General features: G+C 39.4%; 1 protein-coding gene across 2 annotated transcripts in view; it reads left to right on the top strand.

Moving 5' to 3' along the window:
* Positions 1 to 26,701, top strand: part of SNX25 (sorting nexin 25) — an 86,123-nt gene that overhangs the window by 34,735 nt on the left and 24,687 nt on the right. For both annotated transcript variants that reach the window (XM_065061176.1, XM_065061177.1), the window contains 6 exons: positions 911 to 1,083; positions 1,927 to 2,113; positions 7,993 to 8,063; positions 19,166 to 19,356; positions 23,402 to 23,533; positions 25,399 to 25,674. In XM_065061176.1, coding sequence (XP_064917248.1) covers positions 911 to 1,083; positions 1,927 to 2,113; positions 7,993 to 8,063; positions 19,166 to 19,356; positions 23,402 to 23,533; positions 25,399 to 25,674 — 1,030 coding nt within the window. The remainder of the gene's footprint in view (positions 1 to 910; positions 1,084 to 1,926; positions 2,114 to 7,992; positions 8,064 to 19,165; positions 19,357 to 23,401; positions 23,534 to 25,398; positions 25,675 to 26,701) is intronic.

The following is a 26,701-nucleotide window of genomic DNA, read 5'->3' as shown; positions in this document are numbered from 1 at the left end:
GCCCCAACCGTGGGGCTGTACATACACACACACTGAGCCCCTACAGTTTATGCTTTCCAGTTTCATGCTTTATATACCCCACTGGTAACAATATGGTTGGTTCTCACTTGTCAAGTTCCTGAGGGTACTTGTCTTACCAAGTTTCTTTGCCATTTGGGCATCAATTCACCTTTCTCTGTTTGCTGTCACGATTCCACCCTTTTTCTAAATCTGTGAGTGTTTTTTTTTAAAACCTTTTTCTAAATTCGTTTTCCATTTACAGTGTAGATGGCTGATAATGCCAAGTCTGTTACTGTATAGGTATCTTGCACAGACCAATTTGATGCAGCCTGCAGGTGGCAAGTTGAAAACTGCTGTTCTAGGAGAAGTCATGTCAAACAGGCCAGTTATTTACTGGGAGATTTATTTGCCAGTAGTTAAGGGAAGATGGTAATTTCAGTATCGAACAGGTAGACCAGTTTCTCAAACAGGTTATGATAGGTTCAGGTATGTAATTAGTTTGCTCTACAATAATGTATTTGCTGCTAGAGTCTGATTGTTTTGAAAAACTGGACAGGATTTCACTGTAAGTTCAGTGATGGAACAACTAGGTTGTTTATTCAGAGAAACTTTTTTCCTCCCACTTGCTGGGCTCTCTGTATTTTAAAATACTGTATTTCAATTTTGGCAGGTGAAAACATTGACAGGACAAAGGAATTTGGAAATGTATCTTAACGTCATTATGAAAAATTAGCAGGATTTGAAAAATATACATGGTTTAAAGTGTTTCTTTACTGAAGTTACTTACCTGATAATGGCTTGTGGATATTTTATCAATTAACGAGTAATTATTATATAAGTGGTATGTAAGTTTTCTCTCTTCTTTCCTTCTTTTCTTTGTTCCCCAACTCCCCTGCACTCCTCACCTTAGGCAGGAAGATCCACCGAGACCTTTTTTGCTGCACCCGTGCTTGAGGAGCTCTGATGAAGAAGTAAGATTCCTGCAAAAATGTTCCCAAATTCTGGTGTATTGTCTCCTACCCTCAAAGGATGTCCAGTCTGTCAGCTTGCGCATAGTCCTTGCAGAAATACTTGCAACAAAAGGTAGATCAGCGATGATTAACCATTTGCATCTGTACGATATTAGTGATTACAGACTTCATTGTATATGTCTTGATGCTCTGTTTTTAAATTCTGAAATTTGATTTTTCTGGTAACCAGTAACACAAAATAAAGCATATACTTACTTGATTTTCCTAACTTGATGCCAGGCTATTGAGCACCTTTCAGGATAAACCATGATTTTTTTCATTCAATTATTCCACTTTTTCTTAGAGGAACACTTTTCCAGTCTTCCATGACATTATTTTTAGTGATTATATGAATCATTCTGTCCTTTTATGTTTTATTCAGTTACATGGAATCCATAGACTTAAGGATGTGGTTATAACTGAATCATGATAACAGATTTAATTCATTTTTTCAGACTTCAATTTATCTAGTGTGTTTTTTTAATTGAGGGCTTTCTGGTTTGCTTTTTATATTATTGGCTACACTTAAATCTGATTATAAAACACTAGTCATTTCTTATGTCACTGAAGTCAAATTCAGAAGTCATGAAGTCTCAAGTATGTTATGTGATTCAGTTTACTTTTCATTTATAGTGGCTGTAATGTCATAGCTTTCAAGGCACATAGTAGAAAGAATAAAAACACTTGGAATTTTCCAAATAGAGCTCAGTTTTGTTGATGTACATGAATTTGTGTGATAGAATAAACAAACAGAAGGTACATGCAATCTCAAATGTACTGTGTAGTCCAGAAGACTGATTTTGGATTTTTGTCAACTTGCATATTTACTTTTGCCTTTTATCTGCAAGTTTCTTTTGAAGGACAGCAGTTATTCTTCAGCATAAGGATTTTGTTTTAAAATATTTTTCCTCTCCAGTACTGAAACCAGTGGTGGAACTGCTGAGTGATCCAGATTATATCAACCGAATGCTCCTCAGCCAGCTGGAGTACAGAGAACAGATGAATGAGCAACAGAAGAAAGACTACACATATGCTCCATCTTATGAGGACTTCATCAAGCTCATTAACAGCAGCTCCGATGTTGAATTCCTGAAACAACTGAGGTATTTAATGTCCCTCTGTAGCTCATTCAAAACTAAACATGCTTCTTTTACCAGCCCATTACTGAGATTTGAATGAATTGTGATTTTTTTTTTTTTTCTTTTTAAATTCAATTTTACATTTATTTTTCTTTTGGTGAAGCAGAGGCAGTAAGGTTGATAAGCCAGAAGATTCATTAAATCTCTAATATAGTCAGCTTTTTAGTTCGATGGCAGAAAATGTTAACAAATTCCGCTTAGTCGTATGCTGGAGATGACTGTATTGTTGGAAGGCATACTGGGCCTTTTTTACAGCTTGCCTCTGTGGAGTTGGATGAAATAATATGCTGAATTTCCACTAGTGTGTGGTTATGTCCATTATCTCTGTGATGCATGGAGGGCCATGGTGGTGTGGTGACTGTGAACTGCAGTGACCCTATGGACACTGGGTGTTCAGAGCAGCTTGCCGTGATTCTGTGACACAGAAAGAGGGGGTTGAGTTCCAGCACGTTTTACCACTGGATCAGAGGTTTTCCAGGACTGTTGCAGGGAGGTGCTTCCCAATTGCATCCTTCTTAAACATGTCAGTGAACTCGGAAGAATTTCTTAAAGACCAGAAGAAAACACTGAGCTCCTACATGTTTGTTTGATGGTCCTGTTTTCCAATGCAAATAGCACCTGCTCACTTTGATTCTAATTCCCCACCTCACAAAAATCTGATCTCTTTTTCCTTCCATCTTCATCATAACCTAAGGTGCTGCTTGCATCTCAGGCCTGCTTGCCCAAGTACAAGGTGTTTGTGTTTGACCTCTTTTATAGCTGAGCTGTTTAGCCTCTGATTTCTGGTATAAAAGAAAGGATAAGAAACCAGTGACTGGGAAGCAGGGAGCAGAGATACTACTGTTGTAGGCTCTCCGTAGATGTCTGTGAGTTTTTTTTTGTTGAGAACACCAAAGCTATTGGAGTAATTTCCAGAGTGTTTGTTCTAACCTGTTTACCACTAAGCAGAACTGGTATTTTTCACTCTTCTCTGACTCCCTTCAAACTGCTGCTGCAGGTCAGCTTTCTCTCTTCCTGGGTGGCTGCAGCAACATCTGAAAGACACGATCACATCGATCCCATTTGGTGCACTCTGTGTCATCTCTTGTGACCCAGACCTTCTAATAGAGTTGGCTTGATCAGCTCAAGTGATGGTTTACAGAGAAGGGAGTATGTGGGTTGCATAAATAACTCCTTACTTTCTCTTGTTCTTCTCTTTGATTCTGAAACCACTTGCATTTCTGAGATGGGAAAATGCATTCAGGTGACGGTGAAATGATTTTGTTGCTTGGCTACTTATTGTTCATCTGCTGTATAATTTGCTCTTTACTCTGGGCCAGTGTGCCTTTCCTGAGAGCAGAAATTAGTCTCTATTAGACTCCATCTAAAACCTAATTGACATCATATTTATTAGCATAATCACACTAATGGATCTGCTTGTTTCAAAAGAAAGCCAAGTCTTCTTTTGTTGTTGTTCAGGCACATTAGTGCCCAATGTGTTCTCTTTTTAGCTGATAGGTCACTTTAAATTGTGTTCTTTAACATCAGATAGCAAATTTGCTTTATGAAATATGTGATTTTGGCTGCACTTAGGTTTTTCCTTTCTAGCCTGTGGAGTCCCACTACCATTATCTTGAAATGTGTTCCTCTACACCCTGTGTAATGTTGATCAGTTTGAGCTCATCAGTGTTTGAATGGAAAATGTCTGAGAAAATGTATCTTCTTTTCAAAGAGAAATAGTGTTTAGCTCTTTACAAACAGAGGAAGGAAGAACATGGTCTCCAAAGTCAATCTCTGGGAAGATGGTTAAAGAGCGTTCCCCTGCGGGAGGAGGGATTCCTGTTCTGGTTGGTCTCCAGCACTACAGGAGCACCTAGAGGGAGATGGGCCAACCTGTGGTCATCTCCAAGTTACATACGAGGGAAAGTTTACAGATTTATGTCAAGGAAACCAAGCAGTGGTCTCCGTATGGCTGGAAAAAAAGGGTGATACTTTAGGTGAGCAAAACAAATGATATTACAGGTTGTAATTCACAACAGTCAACCACAGGAAAAATCTATATAGAAGGAATTAAAGAGGAAGGAAGAAACAAATAAGTCATTGTGCAGTTATCACTGAGAAACACAATTAGAGTCTGTTGGAGTGTTCTCTGCCTGCAAAAAATAAATCACTGGCAACTTGAACAGGTTTCCCAGGTAGATGCTATTCTGCGTAATGTTCTATTTGTTGAAAATTCCTATTCTTGATTTTATTTGGAAATAATTTTTCAGTACTTGTTCTAAGCCAGTGCCAGACATTAATGAACTGTAAGCATCCTCCTATTACTCCTAATGTTGCCATGTAGCATCTTGGTAAAGAGCAGATATAAGTAGCAACAATTTTCTGTGTCGGCTTAGCTTTGAGGGAAATTTATCCCCAGGCACTACAGTTGATGGGAAAATAATTTATTTTGAAACATCCCTGCCATGCTTTATCTTTGCAGATTAATTGCTATCTATTATACTCGGATTTTCTAACTCTTATTTCTCTCCTTGCTTAGAAGCATTTACCTTAAGAAGAAATATCGTATTGATTTTCTGCGTTGCTTTTGGATTGCGTTGCTTGTGGATTTTATTTTTAAAACTTATTCAAATGATGCAGGAACTACTTATTAATTTTGGAGATACTTTTGGGTGTACATTTTGTTAATATAGTGGGCCGCAAACGTGGTCACTCTATCTCTTACAAGAATTTATCTGTATTTCTTTGTGGAAACATCCCTTTAATTTTAAAAAGGGACATTTGGGGAGCTGATGTTTCTTTTCGTAAAAAGTCATTTGCTGATATTTGAGGAGTTATTTTGTCTTTTTTTTTTTTTTTCCCATAGCTTTGTGTTCTGAAAATTTGGATTTGTTTGGTGGGGGGGGGAGGAACTGAAATCAACAAAGCTTGCAGAGAAGGGACCATTGTATGGCTATCTACAAACATCCTTCAAAGTTACTCTTTATAATATTTATCTTTGTTGTTGCTTGTCGTGAAGGGGGAGGCAGAGTTTTGTTCCTGTTTTATCGGGTCTCCACAAAATGTGTTGCCCCTATTTCTTTGAAGAAGAAAAAGTTAAGCAGTGAAATTTCACCTTCATTTCCCTTCAGATTTAAGGTAGCGTGGATAAATTGGAAATCTGCTACAAATAAGGAAGAAAAGATGAATTCTTCCACAACGGGTGTAAAATAAATTTGCTGTCAGAAGAAGACTAGAGATAAAAGACATGATGAGTTAAAAAACAGTGATAATGAAATACACTGGTGGATACTTTTCATTCTGCTTTCAAGATCACATTATTCTGGTATTTATTAGAATAGCAGCAAAGGTCACTACACAATTCATGGTAAGAAGGACCATTGTCACTGGCTCTGTGTCATCTTTTACTTAAGAAATGAGGAAAAGGGATGAATATAACAAAGAACAGGGAGGAGGTAAGAGCGGGAAGGTAGAAGTAATCTGGATGGGAACCCATGATTGGACCAGTTTATCAAGTACAGTTCACTGCTTGAAAATAAAATTAATACATCACATTTAAAACGTCCTTAAATGTTTACTCACCAGCACTTCAGAATATGTAGCAGCTAGAATATTTGGAGCAGTCTTTCAGGTAGAGGGGATCACGATCTGACAGTGTAGCCAGGGCTGATGTTTCTGTGGTGCAAGGCTATACGATACCGCACTCTCATTGAGTAGTTACAGCCAGAGCTCCATGCTTAGAAGGAACAGACTAAATAGCATCTTTGAGAATGTAACTCAGACCATCTCTCTTACTTGACGTAATGTAATGAAGAACAAAAACAAAGAGGTGCTGTGTTATAGTATTGATAGTAAAAACATGTAAAACCGTGACTGTGAACAAATGGGAGTAAATTTGGAAGGAAAGAAGTTGCAAGGTAAAAGTGGCAACTACCTTCCATGTGCAGTATTTACTTGATTGTCCATACCTTATTTGATAAATTCATAATGCTCACAGTTACTGTACAATGGCTGAGTGAGGTGAATGAATGCTGTTTATAGCGCATTTACAGATCACAGAATCGACTGGGTTGGAAAAGACCTCAGAGATCATCGAGTCCAACCCTTGGTCCAACTCTAGTCCGTTTACTAGATCATGGCACTAAGTGCCATGTCCAATCTCAGTTTAAAAACCTCCAGGGATGGTGAGTCCACCACCTCCCTGGGCAGGCCATTCCAATGCCTGACCACTCTCTCTGTAAAGAATTTCTTTCTAATATCCAGCCTAAATTTCCCCTGGTAGAGTTTAAGCCCATGCCCCCTTGTCCTATTGCTAACTGCCTGGGAGAAGAGACCAATCCCCACCTGGCTATAACTTCCCTTCAGGTAGTTATAAAGAGTGATGAGGTCACCTCTAAGCCTCCTCTTCTCTAGACTAAACAACCCCAGCTCCCTCAGCCTCTCCTCATAGGTCTTATGTTCAAGTCCCTTCACCAGTCGTGTTGCTCTTCTCTGGACCCGCTCCAGCACTTCAATGTCTTTCCTGAACTGAGGGGCCCAGAACTGAACACAGTACTCCAGGTGTGGCCTCACCAATGCAGAGTACAGGGGAAGGATCACTTCCCTTGTCCTGCTGACCACGCTATTCTTGATACAGGACACAACAGATGACACAACCAAGGCACCGGAAGTCCAAGTGATCTGCCCAGAGTCATTGGAGAAGCCTGTGTCTGAGCAGGGAATTAACTGTGGACTTCTGGTCACCAAAATAACCACCCTCACTTACAGGGCTGTTCTTCCTCTGAAGGACTGGGCAAGAACTGTGGGGGTGGGTGGAAAGGACCAAGATACAGCGATGGCAAAAGGAAATAGGGTTAATAAAAATAAGGCTTTGCAAACAGGTTCTCAGGTTTCAACTTGTTAGTTGAAGGAGTTGGGTAGAATAAAGATCACAGGAGAATTGGGAGTGTATGCTATGTGTGTAAACCTGTGTGTACATACAAGAAGCAGGGACAATCAAAATCCTAAGAGAATTCTAGTAGGCAAGAGGAATGGGGCGAATTGAATAATTTTGGTGAAAGAGTGTACATGGAAGAAAGATTAGATTTTAAAGATCATAGACAGTTGCTTAAACAGAGAATAAGTAGTCATGGAAATAGCAGACTTGCTAGGAGGCTTCAGCCTTCATCTAGGATCAGTAGCTGCCAAAGTGAATGCACAGAGAGGGGTTTCAGAGTTTATGATGAGAACTTTGATGTTTATGAAAGATTTAACTAGAGTAATTTTCTTTGCTCAGTGTGTAGTGTCTGATAGTTACTTAAAATTCAGGTTACTAACTGCATTAGCTGTCTTCTATAGTTCTGGGTGATAAACAGTTTTCAATTATTTCTGGAATGTTTTAGTTATTTTAGTTTAATACTGATTTTCTTCTTAAGTTCTGTATGTTCCATATATGTACTGAGGGCATTCGCTTAGAAGAACCTTACAGGCAGCTCTTTGCTTTTGAACCGAACTCCTATCATGGTTACCTACAGATAACTTATATTCACTTAAAAGCGTGACTTTACGTTGTGTTCACTGAATGTTATTAACTGACTATGCAGTGCCAGCAGTTGAGAGAAGGGGTGGTATTATTTTTAGTTGGATATTTTCCTTTTGTTTCAGTATAAACTTTATTTTTCCCTACTCCATATGCACACTACTCCTTAGGTAGCAGATGTACTGAGAAATTATTCTGTTTGCAGGTGACGACAAGGTGGAAGTGTTTTCATTTTTGTTAATTCTTAAGTGTGCTGTATGAAGAATACATTGTAAAAATTAATACCTTTATTTTTTTTCTTCTCTCCTCCCTCTCCACCCTTATCCCCTACTGTTTTTAAAACTAGGTATCAGATTGTAGTGGAAATAGTTCAGGCAACCACAATCAGCAATATTCCCCAAGTGAAGAGGCAGAAAGGTAAGATTCCATTTTGTTAAGTCACATCTGTTGTTTTCATTTCAAAAAGCTGTTTGAACTCCTTATATACATATGCAATCAGTGTGTGTGGGATTTTTAGACAGATTTTAGGAATGCTATGTTTTTAGTATTTCAGTTTTGTATAATTTGTCTGATTCTTCCAGAAGTTCCCATGGTGTGATTATCCCCCGCACCTCATCTTCATCTAAGCTGATGGATCATGAGAAAGGTCATATCTATGATGCATTCATTTTCAGAGTTTGCAACTAGGAGTTTTGGCATTACAAATTTGTATGCTGAGAATCTCACTTCCTCTGTCTTTTTCATGCAATCTATTCTTTAAAGTCTCAGTCTGTTCTCCTTTCAAAACACAGAAGAAGGAATGATATGGCATAATTGTCAGTCAGACTTTATTTTGACTCTTCATTGTATTATGTTTTTGTGTTGCAGTACAGGGTGCTCTTAAATCCTTCTGCAATGTGTAGTCAGCATCTGCCTTTTAAAATGCACATGCATCTTGCATTTGTACTTGAAGTTATTATATGTATTGCTTTTTATGGTTCTCATAATGTATCAAAACCATGGTATATCTTCAGGAGATTATATCGATTGCAAAATTATGGACCAAATTTTTGCTTGGACAGGTATACTTAAGGTATACCAAAGCACAATAAAAAGCACTGGACAATATAAATTAATTTGCTTGTAAACAAAGTAATCTAAAAGATCTTGCTCTTAGCTTATAATGTAATCTCTGTCAGGTTAAAAAAAAAAAAAATAATTTTCTTGCTCCTTGTATCACAAAGGAAAGCTTTTAAAAGTGATTCAAGTGTAATGAATAATCCAGAAACAGAAAATAAACATGGCATGAGGGTGGTGGATGGGGAGAAAGCTTTGGTCATTCTGAAGAGTTTGGGCTCTATGCTCAGGTTTCTGAAAATACAGGATTGTCAACACTGATATGCCTTTTATGTTCTAAAATAGAGCTAGATGTGCCTTCCCATAGGATCACTTACTTGTGTCAAACCAAGGCAAAAGGAGAGGGAGGCGTTGGTTTTTGCTCAAGTGTACATTACAGAAAGAGATATTAATATTTCTCAGATGAAAGTTAATTTAATGGAAACTCTGCTTAATAATAGAAAGAGAACAGGGAAGTTAACTCTGAGTATATTACACATTACAAAAAATCAATCTTCATAAGCCTGTATTTCCATTTATGTTGCCATTGGTCTTTGTTGTGACAAGAATTGATTTGGGGAATATTTTTGTACAGTTCAGGTTCCTACAACTAATTACTGCCTCAATCTCCTCTCTCTCAGTTGAGTTTATCTCATTAACTATCCACTCACTGTTCTAAACCCTGAACACAAGATGTTTTTCTGAAGCTACAAGTGCCTGGTACTGCACAATAGATATAAAAAGATTACTGCTATTTATTCTGCTGAAATAGGTATGATTCCCCTTATTCTGTGGTGAAGTTGGTTGTGCATTTTTATGGGCTTCTGGCTTTACCTGTGTTAAAAACCAGAAATTCTACTAGCTGGTGCGATGAGCTTTTGTGTTAAGGTGTTGACTTTTATTACTAGTGTAGTCCTATGGCAAATTTGTATCTCATTTATGAGTTGAATACCACTGCTGGATATAATAGCCAGTGGGGCTATTTTGGCTAAACCTTTTATTTATTAAATAGCCGGTGATTATTCACATTGTGCCTGGAGAAAAAGGTGACACTTTTTGCTTGACACGTACGGAACAGTATGTCCAACAGAAACATACAATATGATCTTATTCACACAAACGTAAGGCAGATTTGTAATCTGAGTTGTTCTGCTCAGGTTTTTAACTACCAAAGTTTCTCAGGCTCAGCCTATTTACAGTAAGCTTCAGGAGGGCTGTCAAAACTGTAGAGGGTTAAAATCTAGTTCTGAAGCCTTTTTTGTGTCTTGTTTTTCCTGAAGTAGATGGAGACGTTTTTCCAAATGTGGTAATGAGTCTAACATGTTCCTGAATTTTAGAAAGAAAAGTTTAAGGAAAAACCTATGCTACCTTCCTTAAAACAAAGCCAACATAACACCCAGCACAGCTCACTGCTGATACAAACATTGCTGATCTCTTGTAGAACAGACCACCACATTACTTAAGTCACCTTTTGATGTTTCCCTTTCTGGTTGCCACAGCATACTGCTACCCCTACAACAGTTGGATTTCATGGTGAATAACTAAATGTAAGCTTTATGTAAAATGGAAGTGTGTCTGCACACTCTCATTCTTCATCTTTTTAATCTGTTCCCCTAATACTTGTTGCATACCTGTAATAACGTGTGTGAGCATGGGTGTTTTGTGTATAGGACAGTCTCCCCGTCCCTGCTGGTATGTGAGCTCTTGCCTTTTGTCTCATGAGCATCTCTTACCTTCAGTTCCAGCCTGGCAAGACGTCATCTTACTGGTAGCTATTTCCTTTTTCCTATGGCAAAGTTGCATCCTGAAAATTTAAGTGCTTCTTTAGTGCCTGGGTGTTCAGCTGGAGCTGCTGAACCTTGGCCAGCCAGCAGTCTATTGAGCCTGATATCCACCCTCAGACTATAAGGGTAGAGCAAGTGTAGAATAATATGTACATTAATATGGTCTCAGCCTCATCAGTTTGAGGCACGGGAACTTCCAGAGGCAGCGTTTTCTATAGAGAAAGATGAAACAAATGTGAGGAACACTTAGTGCAGCAGGAGTGGCCAGTACTCTGCAGCAGTGGGTGCTTACCTACAATCTAAGCAAAGTAAGTGTTGTGCAAGTACGTGGCTAAGCATAAGTGTGTCTGAGCAGAGTGGTATACCTTTGCTACTGGTTGAGGAGACATAATTAAGTCTGTAAATCTGACCAAAAATATTTAGTTTTTATAAAAAGATTTAGGTGTCTGTTATTAAAGGATTAATAGCCTGAGGACCAGGTTTCGGCCTGATGACTTTTCATATGAGCTACAGTTGCTTGACTTATTTTACTATTTTATCTGGTGACACCAAAATACACGTTTTTAATGTTGATGCCCAGAGGGGCTGGAGTGGAAGGCTTGGCCCTCAGCAAGGACAACTGTTCTTTACACTTGATTTAACTGGTGTTGGTGCCACCTATTGGCAAAACATTTAGCTGTTAAAGCCCTCTAATGAAAGCAATAAAGTACATTGCAGTACTTCTAAACCTCATTGTATTAAACCCTCTGTCATAAAAAATGTCATGCTATAGGGTCTTTTTTCTTTTCAGATTTCTGTCACTTGAATCTTCTGGCATGTGAGCATAGGAGAGCAAACAAAAACATACAAGCATCTGATTCATGTTAAGCAGTAAGTTTTGCATTTGACTCCCTGAGAGTCAAATGTCTTAAAAGGCTGACACACAAAATAACTTGAGACATCTACAGTATGATGCCTGTTGTGGGTAGATAATATAACTTCTGTGGCCAGGAGAATTGCTTTTGGTCATTGCTAAAGCTGAATAAGAAACCTAATGTAGCATGAGTGTTTTCAGAGGTGTTGATGGTTTGTTTCAGAGCAGTACAGGCCACTGTAAATAGAAGCACTTATCTTGCATGCTGACATTACACTGCTTCCGTCATTTGCACAGAAGTGCTGAGTGTGATGTGTACCTCTGTCTGTGTTACTTCTCCAAACCGGTTCCTCCCATGTATCCTCTTCCAAAACAGACTGGCTCGCTCCGGCAGTGACTGTAGGAGGAGGCTTGGTTTGGTGGTTTGTGTTGTTTGTGGGGTTTTTGTTTGTTTGGGTTTTTTTTAACTGATATTTGGTTGGAAAAACCACATCTTTCTATATACCTAGCTGTAAACCTCTCTCCTCATCTTGCGCTCTGATAAAGATTCCTTGGAAGTACTGAACCAAATTTGAGCTAAATCTTAGGTAGTTTAGGTTATGGTGGGTTTTTTTGTTGTGGGTTGGTTTGTTTTTTGTTTGTTTGTTTTTGTGGGTTTTTTTGTTGTTGTTGTTGTTTTTGTGTTTTTACAAAATCTATGCGTTGGGGATTTTGAAGGACTGGAAATGCTTATCTGAAAACGTTTGCTACATTTTGATCTAGTAAAGCTGTATGTAAGAGGACAATTATGCAGATTGGGCACTGTAGCATGAGTGAGAGAGGACCTGAGTTTCTAGGAGCAAGAGTAGATCTTAATTTTTTCTAATGAAAAGGCTTCAAAAAACAATAATGAAATAGAAACAAAAGGAAGTTGCCATGTTGATATTTGCTGTAATATGAATAAGAAACTGTTTAAATACACTAGCTCTAATTTTAACAGAAACATTTTTGTTTCTCGTCTTACTAATGCTATATTACAGGATCCTACAAGAATTTGAGCAAGGATCTATTTTTACTAGCTGCTGTTTAAAATAAATACAAAAACTCATGAAGGTATGTGCCTCGTCTTGGGGTAAAACAGGGCAAATCTGTCAACAGATTTTTTTTTTTTTTTTTCTCTTTTCCAGCACTCTAAAGGGATTTGTTTGGTTTATTTTCTGTGCCTTCTTACCTTATACGTGACTTCACAGCGTGACCAGAAACCACCCTCCAATGATGGGATGGGACTGTTTTTCAGATACCACGTTGCAGTCGAGCCCAGGGCATCCCTGTTGAGAAAACTGCTCCTTTGCAAGCAGGGATTGCAAGACAGATGGAATAAGCAGCCATTTCTGTATGTGGAGATCTGCTGTGTTGCAGTGGAAGAGTTTTCCTGCTGAGCGTTCCCCCTGTGCATCTAGATATTTGCTTTTATAAGTGGAGCTGCCGAGTGGTACAGAAGCAGAAGTGCCTGTGGGCAGGCTTTCTAGGTACTGTGGTTCCAAAGGAGGCTTGAGTGTTCCGCTGCAAAAAGGGACTTTTCTTTTAGAAACTGGGGCTCCAAGCTAACTTAGGTGTGTGGGTTGCGATGTGTGGGTTTTGCCAAGATGACAATTCAGAGTAATGTGAAATGGATACTTCTGCGTTCCAGTGCATTACAGGTGCCATCTAATTTAATTTTAACAAACTATATTATGATTCCTCCCCCTCCATCCTCCACACAGGGATAAACACACACACAATTATTTTTGCATGGCTTTTTGGCCAGGCTTAAAGAGCTACTGTTGCACGTGCAGGTTGTGCTCAGGCAATATGTGTGGAGGGAATCCTTGTGGATGCAGGTGAAGGTTACTGTGACCCTGATTGGGGTAGGCTCGTTTGTTTCGATTTGTGATTATTTTTTTTCAAATCGGCTCCATAGAGTAAGGTTGTCTTTCTCCTCCTGAGATCCTTTGTGTGCTGCTGATGATAATGTTTGTTGTCCACAGTTGGTTTGGGGAGATGCCCGTCAGTGAAAGGGGAAGGGCAGAAGCTGACCAGTCAGACAGAAGTGATCAAGGGGGACACAGGGACCTACAGACAGAGGCTATATGTGGTGGATGTTATTTTACTATGTAGTACATACTTGCTGCCATACTCAAATTTACTGTACTGCCACTTTGTGTTTTGTTCTGTTCAGCTGTGGCTGTGATGTGGGAAGCTATGTTGCACCATGTGTTGCTAATGATCAGTGCCTAAATTCTCCCATGATCTCCACTGAAGTCCCTTCCCCCAGATCTGTTGCTTGAAGTGTTTGGAATTTGGCACTTTTTTTTTTTTACTCATTCACTTGTCCGACCACAGATCTGGTTTTCCCTTTGCTTGTACTATGGGCAGTAGAAGAACAGCATGTACTGTTGTTCTCAAAGTCTAACCTGCTCTTGCAGAATTGAACAAATACTTTTCCAGGCCTATGTGGAAATTACGCAGTAACTGTGTAATTCAAAGTTTCTGAGAGTTCAAAGAATTCTGTGGTGATTGGTAAATTACATATAGAAGGTGAGGGCTACTGTTTACATGCAAGTGTTAAATCTGTGTTTGCTCCCTAAATACTTGAGTGCAGCATTAAGCGGGCACTGCAGGTGCTTAACTCGGCTCTCACAAGAAGTCCTGCAGCAATGCAGACAATGTTGTGTGCGCACACAGCTCCCTCTGAGACACCTCAGATGAGTCAGTGCTGTTGTACGTGCTGCCATGTGTCAGGAATCTGTAGTTCTTGCAGCTGTGAAGAAGTGAGAACTTGTACTTCCAGTTTTAATCAGGCTTTTGCAATATAACTTTGCAGTTAAGAAGTCTTTGTTTTATTCTGCTTCTATCAAGAGAAGGAACAACTTAGGAAGTGCTACAGTACAATGTAGTTTGTGCTTGAAGCAGTCTTTATTGTATTTGTCTTCATTTACATTATTTTTACATTGTATTTTACACTGTGGTGTGTGGTAATAAAGTTTGTGTAGGGTTTGTTGGCATGACTATTGTTTGCAAGGCCCAGCATTCTGACTGAAACGCAGACGGTGTGAATATATGCTGCAGTGCAATGTATTTAGTGACTAAGTAGCAGAACTACTGAAAAAGCCAAGCAAAGAAAATTAGGTCTGAGGAACTGATTCTCAGAAATGGTTTTTGTGGGTTCTAGGAGCCACTTCTGGCATAGTTCAAATCCAGGTGGTTAGGTGTAATGCAGAGGAGAATGTGGAAGCTTGGTCAGAAATCACTACCGATGTGCAAAAGCAGATGGAGTAAAAAAGATTTGCACAGATATCTTTACTTTTACAGTTTGCCAAGTTTGAGCTCATTTGAACCGTGTTTATTTTAATATTGTCCAGTGCGACCTGAATTGTCTGCAGCTGTGGATAGATAAGCAGAGTTTGAAATTCTGCTTTTGGTACTAATTGCATTTTGATGCCCTTGGGCAGGGTGCACAGTACTCCTCTGGGTTTTGACATTCCTCCCTGGCAGTGCATGTATGTCTTCTCAAAGTTCACGCTGATAAGGAGAATTATTTTGGAAGAAGTTGCTAAAAGGCTCCACCTTCGGAGGTGAAGTCCTTGCTCAACTGTCCTTGGAAATTGTGTGTGCAACTCATGTGGGGAGGAGGCACCAAAGAAGCATCTCTCTTGTTTGGCTGATGAGGAGTGGTTTTGTTGATTTGTTTTAATAATAATATAATCCACAAACTGTAAAGTTGTTACTAACAAAAAAAAAGAAGTCCAAAGGATGCATTTCCTTTTCTTGCATAGTGATGAAACAATGTCTTACTTAGTAGCATGTATTTGTTCCTTTTCCCTTTATTGGAGCTTGCTGAATGGTATGTGAATAAAGGCAAATCTTTTTTTTTTTTGTAACTTTCTGTTTTTATTTAGCTTATGCAACAGTATGAATGTAGTGAACATCTCTGCTGATATGCAGAAATGGCAAAAAAAGGTCTTTATATCTCAGTACTTTAGTGGTGATGTAATCAGGCAAGAACAGATTAAAAAGATAAGTTCTCTTTATAGCTTAAAGTACCTTTTTGATAGGACTTAATATGGGAAAACAACAACAACCACAGAGCCGTTTAGTTCTGAGAATTCTCAAAAATCTCAGAAGGTGGTTAGAGTTAGGAGAAAACCAGTGATACTCCTGACGTTCCTCAGTTAACATGAAAATGCTCCTCCTGACTTCTGCTGGCCTCTCTTTCACACTTTGGACGGGGGCAGTCGCTTCAGTGTTGTCCGTGCTCCCACGCTGTCCCTCGGGCGCTGCCGTGCGTCACCCGCGCTCCGTGCCGGCCGCACTTCATCAGCTGCCGGTTTATTCGTGAAGGCCGTGGCCGCCAGGCTTCCACGGGGACCAGTCCCATTGACCAACAGGGCAGGAACAAGCTGGCAGCGCAGTCTTCGTCACTCTGCCCTGCGTGTTTCTTACATGGAGTGGCTCCGTATGGGTCTGAAGAGCCGAGTGAGGCAGATGTTTTGGAAGGATCTTTGTTAAGAAAGTAATTAATCACCGGAAGCAGGTGGGATAAAGGGCTCATTAGTCTCTCTCAGAGGCCTGCTGCAATCGCAGGGTGATAAGACTTCAGGTAAAATAGACATGCTTACTTTGAAAACCCTCCAAGAATGCCTTGTTTTTATGAAGAAGGGTGCTTCTGTTTTAAGAAGGCTGAATGGTCATCATGTAGCACTGATCATGGGCTTTCAAAGTGTGGGTTTTCAGGTATGCATTTTGAGCCCAAAGTATTTAAACTATTAAGAGGATTGAGAACCTTTAAAAATCGTCTTAGAGTCAAGTGCAGGAGGGGAAATGTTGGGCTTTAATCCTCACTTTAATCTACTGTCTATGTATTTGTATTAACTGTAAATGTTTTAAATTGAGGGGAAGAGATATTTTGTCCTTAAGGTATTTTCCTGCCTTTTGTTTTCTCCTTTCTTTTTCTTTCATTAATACTAGTACCTCCGGTCAGGGAACTGAAACACTAAATTAAATGCTCTGTTGACTTCCCTGTGGAGATAACATGCCAGGAAAACAGATGGCTTTTTTTTTTTCTTCCCATGTGTCGAGGGTTAAGATTGCGGGGTGACAATAAAACCCTGGCAGATGTATTGTTAACCCCCTCTCCCCCCCACTTCCGCCTTTCTGCCCCTCCCTCTCCGCCCTTCCCACTCAGGACAGGCGATCGGGAGGGAAAGAAGGACAGAGAGAAGAGAGTTGGAAAAATTAACAATGTTTTACTAATACTACTAATAAGAATAGAGAAAATAATACAAAATATACAAAACCAATCTTGAAAGTCTCAGCAACTGCAGAGCCGGCACCCGAAGTCCTGGATTAGACTCTGCAGCCAATCGGGGCTGGATTCAGTCTCTCACTAGGCCTCAGTTCGCAGGGACGACTAGCAAGGTCCTCTCCTAATGTCGGCCATAAGGAAAAAAAGGGACAAGATCCTCGTGATCTCGCACTTTTATATGAAGTATTCACGTGAATGGAATGTTATACACAGTTGGTCAGTTTCTTGCTCACTTGTTTCTCGTCGCCCCTCTCGCGAGATGTCCATGCATGCTTATCAATAAGTTTGCATTCCATTGCTAGGTTTACCAAAACATGTGTCTGGTTCTCCAGGAAAATGCAGTTAATATGAAGGCTTTAGCTGACAGGCAAATTCACTAAAAGAGAAACTTGTTTTTAGCAAAACCAGGACACCATGGTAAACTCATTTTATCTTTTGCTTCAGCGAGTATCATGTCTGTAGTTCACTGTTATGTGGCAGCTCAGATGCAGATCATACTTATCCATTAAAACACTAACAGTCTTTGAATAAGGAAGGTTCCCTACCAGCATACATGAATACATGCAGAGAATAAAGTGAAATTAAAAATCTGGGAAAAGATATTGGGAGAATATCTGTACTCACATTATGTGTAGAAATTCAGGGAGCTCCAGATAACTTCCGTTGTCTTTCAGTATACGAGTGACAAAACTTATGGTTTTGTACAGTAGCTACATGTACCTTTGAGAGGGAAATAAAATGATGAAACAGTCCTAAAAGGAGAAGGTGCCATAATATTTTAGAAATGCATTTAAAATAGCTATTTTAAATCATACTTCATTTTTCTGTGTATGCATTCACAAATGTAGCTGTCTGAGTGTTTCTTTCCAGCAACTGTTTTGAAAATTGAATGCCATTTTCATCTACATCATTTTACTAGCATTTGATATTTTGAAAACACACTACAAGAGATCTCTATCGTTTATGCTTGAGCAATGAATTAATTCAGAGCTGAGCACAAACCAGGTACTTTGCTACCGAGCTCTAGCTGCAGCCTACAAAAGCGAGAGTATTATTACTGAACAAAAGGAAAATAAAACCGGTGTATAAAGTGAATCACTTGCATCCTGCAGATATAAAACAATAATGATTTCAGCACAATAGGGTTTTTTAATCTGTTTTATCTGCTGCTTCTTTTTGTAGGCCCTGGTAATTAGCTGAAGAGGCTGGAATGTAGAAGACACAAACATTACACCTTTTATTACCAAGTCTTATTCAAATGACTGTCATTTTCATGTTATTTCACTATTTAGCAGTAGTGTGCCATCTTGATGTGACATTATAAGATTTTTATTTTATTTTATTTTTAATTTTTCTTAGTCATCTGACCTTTTTGAGTGAGCTTTGGTCTGTGGTGTTGTCTGGAGCAGACACTGTATCATGTGCTGTTCACATCAGGCTCAAAAAATGTGGATTTGCAAATGGGGTGTGTGGGAGCTTGTGATACTGGGCTGGAGGGTTTTTAGTGCAGTCCCTCATGACTCCAGGCAGTCCATGTAATGTTCAGTAAGGTCCACAAGCCATCAGCTCCATGTGTTATCATATGCCATGGCTGTAGGTAACTTCCTTATGCCCGCTGATGAATGTATACCCTGTAGTACAAGTCTTGGGCCTGTGTCTTGCTGCAAGCTGTGGAAAAAGAGCCAGAGGGGTTAGATTTCACGGGACATTTTGAATAAGGATTTTTTTGTGAATCACTGTTGTGGTTTAATCCAGCAGGCAGCTAAACACCACACACAGACATTCACTCATCCCCCTCCCCCCTGCAGTGGGATTGGGTTGAGAATTGGAGAAAAGGTGAACCTCGTGATTTAAGATAAAGACAGTTTAATAGGACAGAAAGGGAAAATGATAATTATAGTAACAATGATATTAATAAAAGAATATATAGAACAAGTGATGCACAATGCAGTTGCTCACCACCCATCAACCAATAACCAGCCAGTTCCCGAGCAGTGTTTCCCATGTCCAGCTTCCCCAAAACACATACTGAACATGATGTTATAAGGAATTGAATATCCCTTTGGCCAGCTGGGGTCAGCTGCGTCCCCTCCCAGATTCTTGTGTGGCTGCCATGGTGTGAGAAGCTGAAAAGTCCTTGACTGCTTAGTAGCAACTAAAACATCAGTCTGTTATCAACATTATTCTCACACTAAATCCAAAACACAGCTCTATACTGGCTACTAGGAAAAAACTCTTCTGCCAGCTGACAACAGGACAACTGTTTTATATAAACCCTTGAGGTATCATTGGAGAATGTTTCAGAATTGTCATTCTCTTTCAAATACAAACTTTCCAGTATCTATGCTTATATACATAATTGATTCCCGAATGACTAATGCTTTGATCGGGCAGGTCACACAGGCAGTGATGCGATGATGTTTTCATGTTGTAAATGACTGTCTCTGGTGTGCTTTATTCTTAGATTCAAAAGGAAAAGAAACCGCGGCAATGAAAGCTGACCTACTGAGGGCTCGCAATGTGAAGAGGTACATTAATCAGCTGACGGTGGCAAAGAAACAATGTGAGAAGAGAATAAGGCTCCTGGGAGGGCCTGCTTATGATCAGCAGGAAGATGGCATTTCTGATGAAGGCGATGGCCCTCAGAGTCAGAAGGTACAAATCGAATACCACATACATCCTCTGAAGGTCACTCTAACTGGATCGTATTAGTCTCACTGTCATTTATCCCTCCCTTCACCCAGGAGGCGAGTACAAATTAATTGCTGCATAGTTTGTTTATCTTGGGAAAAGATCACTGAAGTACCCAAAAAGACACATTGATCACTTAGCTTGGAATATCGCTAAATGTGAAACTTCATAAGGGACTGAGTGGATCATGAGCAGGGGTGATTTTTTCAGACATACTACATGTAGGGAGTTAACAAGGACATGGTTGTGGCCCTTCTGAAGGCAGAGACTGGCTTTCAATTAAAAGATTGCTAAAATATGTGCAATGTTTCTTTGGCCCTTGTTGTATTTACTGTAGGAAATACCTGTGGGGTTTGCATGTACTGAGTTATTCAAAAGGCAAACACTTCTAGAAGGCAGTTGATAAAATTAAGGGCAGTTGCTGAAGAAAAACTCTGGTAAAGCTGTTGACTAAATGCTGGTTTTCAACATCAGTGTAGTCTGGAATTAAAAAACCTACCATTGTATTAGCCAGCATCTATAAAATTAAACCATAGGTACTTATCCTTGCTCAACTTTAAGTTTACTGGTTTCCTTGTGTGATCTACTCTGTCCCCTTTGGTCAAAGAACAGTAATTGATATATTCAAATTAGAAGGAAGATTTTATCTTTTTCGTGAAGAGAATTCTTCATTCTTCATGCGGGGATCTTTAATTTTCATTATGTCTTTATAATAATAGTAATTTAATGGCACATAAGAAAAAGTTGTGTGATGGAGAAATCATTCATGCTATTTGTTTTGTCTTTCTTGAATAAGCTCTGAAAGAGAGCAATTTCCTACCCCTGACTTGTCCTTAGGGTGTGATTTCAGGTGGTGCGCCACAGATTGTGCCAGGGCAGTCCTGCTCTGTTTCCTGGAGCTGGGTGTAGTGAGGGGTGCCGAGGAGAAAAGGGAAGAGGGAAGCGTATGGCAGCACCGCATGAGCCACTGATGCCACTTTCGGTGCCTGCTGAGATGTTACGGACTTTCCAGGATAGATACATGGTGACATGAGATTGTTCAGGAATGGGATCAAGTAGTGAAGCTGCACTGGAGAGGAGCAGGGGTTGGTCAGAGATACAATAAAACATGATATTATTGTAATTGAAATCAGAGGAATTCCTGATGTTAAAGTTGTATGTTTTATGACCTGATGGATTTTGGTGGAAGCTGCTGACCTGGGATTGTATCATGCAAATACACCCGTGAGCAGCTCCATATTGAGCTAATAGGAATAAAGTCTTCTTGCACAGGCATTTGTTGTAGTGATGGTGGAAACAACAGGACCTGGGGCTGCGCTGCTGCTAAGCTTTTGATGTATTTCTATGAGGAAGCCCTAGAACCTATCCACACCCATGTCAGCGTAGAAAATAAGAAAACTGCTTTTCTTTTCTCTAGTCCCCAATTCTGTTCCAGGAAAGAGGTTGAGGAAGGCTGGATGTGGAGGTGGTGGATTATTTGGAGCTACCAATGTTCTCCTCTTACAGATTTAAGAAACAAAAATTGTGTGCTTTGGAATATTTTTTTTTTCTTTCACAGCAGAAGCTAATTATAAAACAGTGTCAGTTTTCTCTTTAATAAGTACATAAAAGTCAGGGGACTCTATAGACTTTGCACATGTTTCACTCACCTCATTATCCTGAATCTGGGTTCTCTAGGGAAATCCTCAGTATGTGAATTATAATAATTTGTTTATAAACAAGCAAACCTCAGCTACTCTCTGAATCCGAATTCTGTCATTAGCTCTGATACTGATTTATACTCTGCCCTGGGTGTTAGATTTGCTTTCAGAGAAAATGCAGCTTGAATTAGTGTAATATATAAAGCATCTCTTCTAATCTTTTCTATGGTCAGTGTAGTTTTAGTCCTTTTTCTTAGGAACTGTACCTGCACCATACTGCAGTAATTAATGGAGTTCTTGTTGTCTGTGTTTATTCAGCAGACCATTTGTTTGATCTGTTAATTAATTACCCTCCTTGCTGGGAGCCTGAATGGGGGGGATACCTTGGACGGTAGAGCCACAGAGACCAAGGTGACCTTTCCCTCAAGAAGTGACAGCACGTACTCTGCTTTGCAAGTGATTTATTACCTCTGCTATCATTTTCAGAGCTGACAGTCCTGGAGATGGTGAAGATCTCTGTTGAAGAGGCTGAAAGATCCTCTTCCACTTGTATTTGAAATAGTTTTCCTTGATGAAATGATTGAATAAAAAGCATGACGAGGCACAACAATGAGGCCAAAACATAGACTGGTCTTCAAATTGTCATCTCTGGTCTTCTCTTTGGCAGTTTGATCACCATTGCTGTAATAAGCCTGGCTTCACCAAGCCTCTCTGTGCTGTTCAATGAGTATTATACAGTGGGCTCTGAAAGGCAGAAGTTTATGTTCATATGCCTGAACAGCTCTTAAGCTAAGAGCAAGCCATGTCCAGATGATACTGGTATGGGAAAGGATGGGGAAAGGATGAAGAGAGGAATGGCACATGAGTGTCACTGAGGAACTTTAAAGATGAAAATGAATGTTTCAGCTGAGGCAGGTGCAATTTACACTGTCCAAAATTTGGGAGAGCTGGTTCAGATAAAACATACATGGCTACAGTTTTTAAAGAACCTTCTTTGGCTTGGTTCATTAAAGAAATGACTCATGCCAGTAGTTGTGTATGTACATACGTATGTGGTTTCCTCCTGTACAGCTTCAGTCCAGCAAACTGTTTTTCCTAAGTGTAACCTGGTAGTAGAGTCTCACAGGTAGTACGTGGAGGAACCTTCCCAGAAAGAGAGATGCTGATACCTGACCTGAATTGTGTTATTATTGGCTATTGGAAAGTCCATATTAGAGAAATTATTAATGCCTCACTCTCAGTTGGAATACACGTCTTGCTCCATACCAGACTATCTTTGCTGTAAAATTCAAAGTCATAAAGTTGAAATTCATTAGCCCTGGTACTTAAGTACCTGCTTTTTTTTCTCGAAGTCAGTGTGGGTTGGTTGGTGTCTGTGAGGTACAAAGCAAGAGACCAAGACCACTCAAATGTACTTAGATTCCTGGTGATATAAGTAATGGCGTTAAATGAGCTACATGAAAACTGGTTTAGCTGCTAGACTGAAAAGTTGGAGAGGACGGGGTGTTTGGTTTTGATAGAGTGTTTTGAAAATTGGTCCTATTTTTCAAAAAAAAGACAAGGTAATTAATTTTGTTCAACGTGGGAAGGTCTGTTCATTTTGTCAGGGCGATGTTTTCTTTCGAGGTGTTTGTCTCAAAGAAAAGGCCTAGATTGACAACAATGGTAGAGGATGAGGAAGCTTGATGGCTACAGCATCTGCTTGCGTGTGGGAAGTCTGTGTTTCATTTCCTTTTCTGCTTGACATACACCCTCCTCAGGATGGGTCCTGAGCATTATATCACAACCCATACTCCTTTCTGGCTGCATTTCTGATAGATGCTTTTCAATAACACTCATTTAATGGGAACTGGCCACTAAAGACCCAGCTGCCAGGATAAAGAACTACACTCCATCTTTTCTGTGTTCCTGGGAGTAACAGAGATACGTATCAAAGCTCTGTGGCATGGAAACTACCCTGGTATTACTCTTTGTTTGAATCAAGCAAAGAATAGATGAGTTAGCTTTCAGCTTGGCTCCTCTGCCTTTCAGAAACACTGGAAGTTACATTTTTGACAATGGCATTTCATGAATGACTTGAAATGCCATCTTAGTCCTTTGAAAGGTAGTCCTACCTCTTGGACAGAAAACATGTGGAAATATTTTCTATCTGGTAGGAGCATAGATGCATTTATCTTCTTTTTTTTTTTTCTTTAATGAAAAAACCTCTTACTGTAGAAGGTCTGTGCAATTTAATGCAGTTCACATGTCTGTGGGATGCACGGTGCTCTGGAGGCACGTCAAGCAAAAAGATTTTTCTCTATAAGGAATGGAGAGAAGCTGGAGTTAGGTATTTTCCCAGATTTTACTCTTCATTTTCCTTTCTTCAGATTCTTCAGTTTGAAGAAATTTTGGCCAACCCTTCATACCGAATGCACTTCCGAATCTACATGGAAAGGATGGACAAGATGGCCCTTATCTGTTTTTGGGAGTCTGTGGAGCATCTGAAGAACGCTAACAAGGTTTGCAAGTCCATGTGGCTTGTGCATTAACTAGAATCTCTGCATGTTGTGATCTCGCTGCTAGGAAATGTCTTTGTATTGATGTTTTAAATGTAGCCATAGCATGGAATGGGTGTTAAGCAATTTAGTGTTTTTTTTAACTCCTTCTGTCAAAGTTTGGGGATAATGTGGCAACTAAAAATTGTGGGCTGTTGTGATGATGGTTTACTGTTGTTTTGTGTAGCAACGTGACCTGTAGGAAGGATACTTTATGAGCAAAAGTAGTAGAATTATTTCCCTCTCCACCAGAGAAAAAACTTGCAGTAATGTATTGGCTTTAGTTGTATGAGTTCCTGTGAAACTTAAAAGTACGATGCTGTTTGATAGTCTGTACATAAACTTCTCATCTTGCCAATTACAGGTAGTCCATTCAATCCAAAACCATGAGAAAATGTGTATATATGTTTTAAAATCCTTTAGAAAAAGAAATTTTACTTTAAAAGACCAATTCTTCTCCCTGTTCTGTTGGTATATAAGCAGCTACGTTTCTCTGGGAATGCTGCTAGAGGGAAGAAACAATGTTATACTGTAATTTGTGCGAAAATAAAGTAGTAATGATAACCCTGAAACAAGGAGAGGAAATATTGCTTGAAGTTGCAAGAAGTACCCTGGAGCAATGGTGCAGAGCAAGAATGTAGAGGGCAAATTTGCTGCTTGTGAGCAATGGGGCAGAAACTTCTAAATTTCCAGCGTTCACACTAGCATGAAATACAAATTTAATTATTAAGTATCACTTAACTTTTGTTCACTGTAATTTTCTTCTATGTAAAAATATTCTAGTCCATTGGAAAACACAAATAATACCCTGTAACCAAAGTGGCCAATCGTGGAGCATGAGTAGTGAGCCATTCGCATGATCTGAAGAAATGGCGAACAACCAGCTCAGGCGAGAAGGCATTCACAAAAAGGGTTTGTCAGGCACTGTGAGGAGAGTTGGATGAATTAGTTTTGATTTGCAAACTGCTCATGATTGAAAAAGGTGCTATAAATCATTTTCTGAGCTTTCAGCTGTGATTTCTCTCCTTGCTTTCAAAACAGTACGTAGAGTGCCTTATTCAAGGCTTCCCATTTTTTTAAAGAGGTTCTACCATTCTGTGCTCCTGTTGCTCCACAGAACGTGAGGGTTCTCTGCCACTACAGGGGCGGTTTCGATTACAAAATAGTGGCGTCATGCAGCCATGTGGCTGTGGTATTGTCACATAAGGCAGGCAGCCACATTGTGCCATTCTTAGGGAGTGGGTAAAACCTTTTTAATTTGGGTCAGTTTAGAGAGACGATAATTCAGAGCGATGATGATCATGGGCTGTGCTGCATTGGCTCTCTCCTGTTCTATTACTGCGAAGTTCAACCCTGTGCACTGTTCTGTGCTCACTGGGAATACCTGGCCTCATGTACTGGTAAACGTCTTCAAGTGTGCTTTTTCTATTTTCTATCCAGCAGAAGACAGGAGAGCCAATACAGCTGAACTCCACAATCTGAACTTAAAATGGTGACCGCAATGTTGCTCTAGCACTTTATTTTTCTTTTAATAGCAGCTTTTGGAGCATACTTTTAAAAGCTGTGCATGTGGGAGCTACGGTGATTTTTAGAGCACAGCTGTTTCTTCACCTAACAAATATCGATATTTATCTTGTGAAACTGACTGCTTAGCATTGGTGCACAGCAGACTGCTTGATCTCAGTAAGAGATTCACAGATGTGTTCTCGTACATCTGGGCGTGAAATTAGCTTTATCATTCTACAAATTATGCACCTGGATTCTGAGTCATCCTGATATTTTTTAACATGTTTTTGTTATACTTTTCTCTCTCCCTTCTTACTTCCTAGGCTGAAATACCTCAGTTAGTGAGTGAAATTTATCAGAATTTTTTTGTGGAAAGCAGAGAAATACCTGTGGAAAAATCCCTTTATAAAGAAATACAGCAAAGTCTCGTGGGAAATAAAGGCATTGAAGTATTCTACAGAATTCAGGCAGATGTTTACGAAACTCTAAAGGACAGATACTACCCCTCATTCATTGTCAGTGATTTGTACGAAAGATCAGTCAAGAAGGAAGAAGAAAGAAGTTCTGCTCAGCTAACTCTTGAGGACAAAGATGAAGTGGTGAGTCACATGGACAGTTTCTTTCACTGTTATTTAAGGTGATCTGAAGACAATCCCAAGAAAAGCATAGTAGCATCTTCTGTCCTTGAGCTTTGGACTACTTTTCTTTTTTATTCTGATGAAACTACAGGAGTGATGATATTTACAAGTAAATCAGGTAAACCTTGTATGTTTACAAGCTCTTTGAAACAGTGGTACAAAATGACTGACTGCTTAACTTCAAATTAGTTCAAGTAGATATTTCAGATTTCCAAGCCTTTTGTATTCTGTGTCTTTTGTTATGCTCCTTAGTATCAAGAGAATACAAAACACACCTCATATGAGATCAACTGCTCTGCTTTTCAATGAAGGAAACCTCACAGGAACATCAGTAGGTTTCTATCTAGACATTGTGCATTAACTAGGTACTAAGTAGGTATTAAAAGTTGCACAAAATAGAAGAAAAAGTAATGCTTTTTTTTAATTTATCAAATAAAACTGATTGAAATAACACTAGAACTGGAAATACTAAACTGGAGCATTCAAAATGTCATAAGCAATAACCCAATGGCAGCTGTCTTGGGGCAGGGTTTTTCAGTGGGTTCTCTAAATCAGTCACGTCAGGGCAACTTGTGTTATGTTTATCCAAGAACATTTTGACAAGAGCATCTCTCAGACTAGTGAGCATCTTTCCGTCAGGCTGCCGCTTCAGGTCAGCATGAATATCTTCATTTTACATGTGAACTTGCTCAGAACACAATGTGTAATAATTTGTCTAAAACTGGATCTAAACGGGTAAATAAGAAGCAGAATCCAGAGGTGCTAATCTACATTCTGTCATTTAGAAACAATTTTTCCAGAACCTAAGGCTGCAGTATTTACTGCTTAAATATGACTTTCATTTCTGTATGTGAGCTATTATAGTTTCTGTAGTCTGCAGAGATGAGCTGTTACAGGTAAATCACTTCCAAGGCAAACTTTTAGAGCTTTTTGAATTTTTCGTTGTTTGTTTCTCCCTGTATTCTTTTCCTTCATAAAAGATTCAAGA

The sequence above is a fragment of the Columba livia genome, chromosome 4 (genome assembly GCF_036013475.1).
Source record: "Columba livia isolate bColLiv1 breed racing homer chromosome 4, bColLiv1.pat.W.v2, whole genome shotgun sequence".
Lineage (NCBI taxonomy): Eukaryota > Metazoa > Chordata > Aves > Columbiformes > Columbidae > Columba > Columba livia.
Note: the sequence above shows the minus strand (reverse complement) of the source record. Positions and strands in the feature narration are given on the sequence as shown.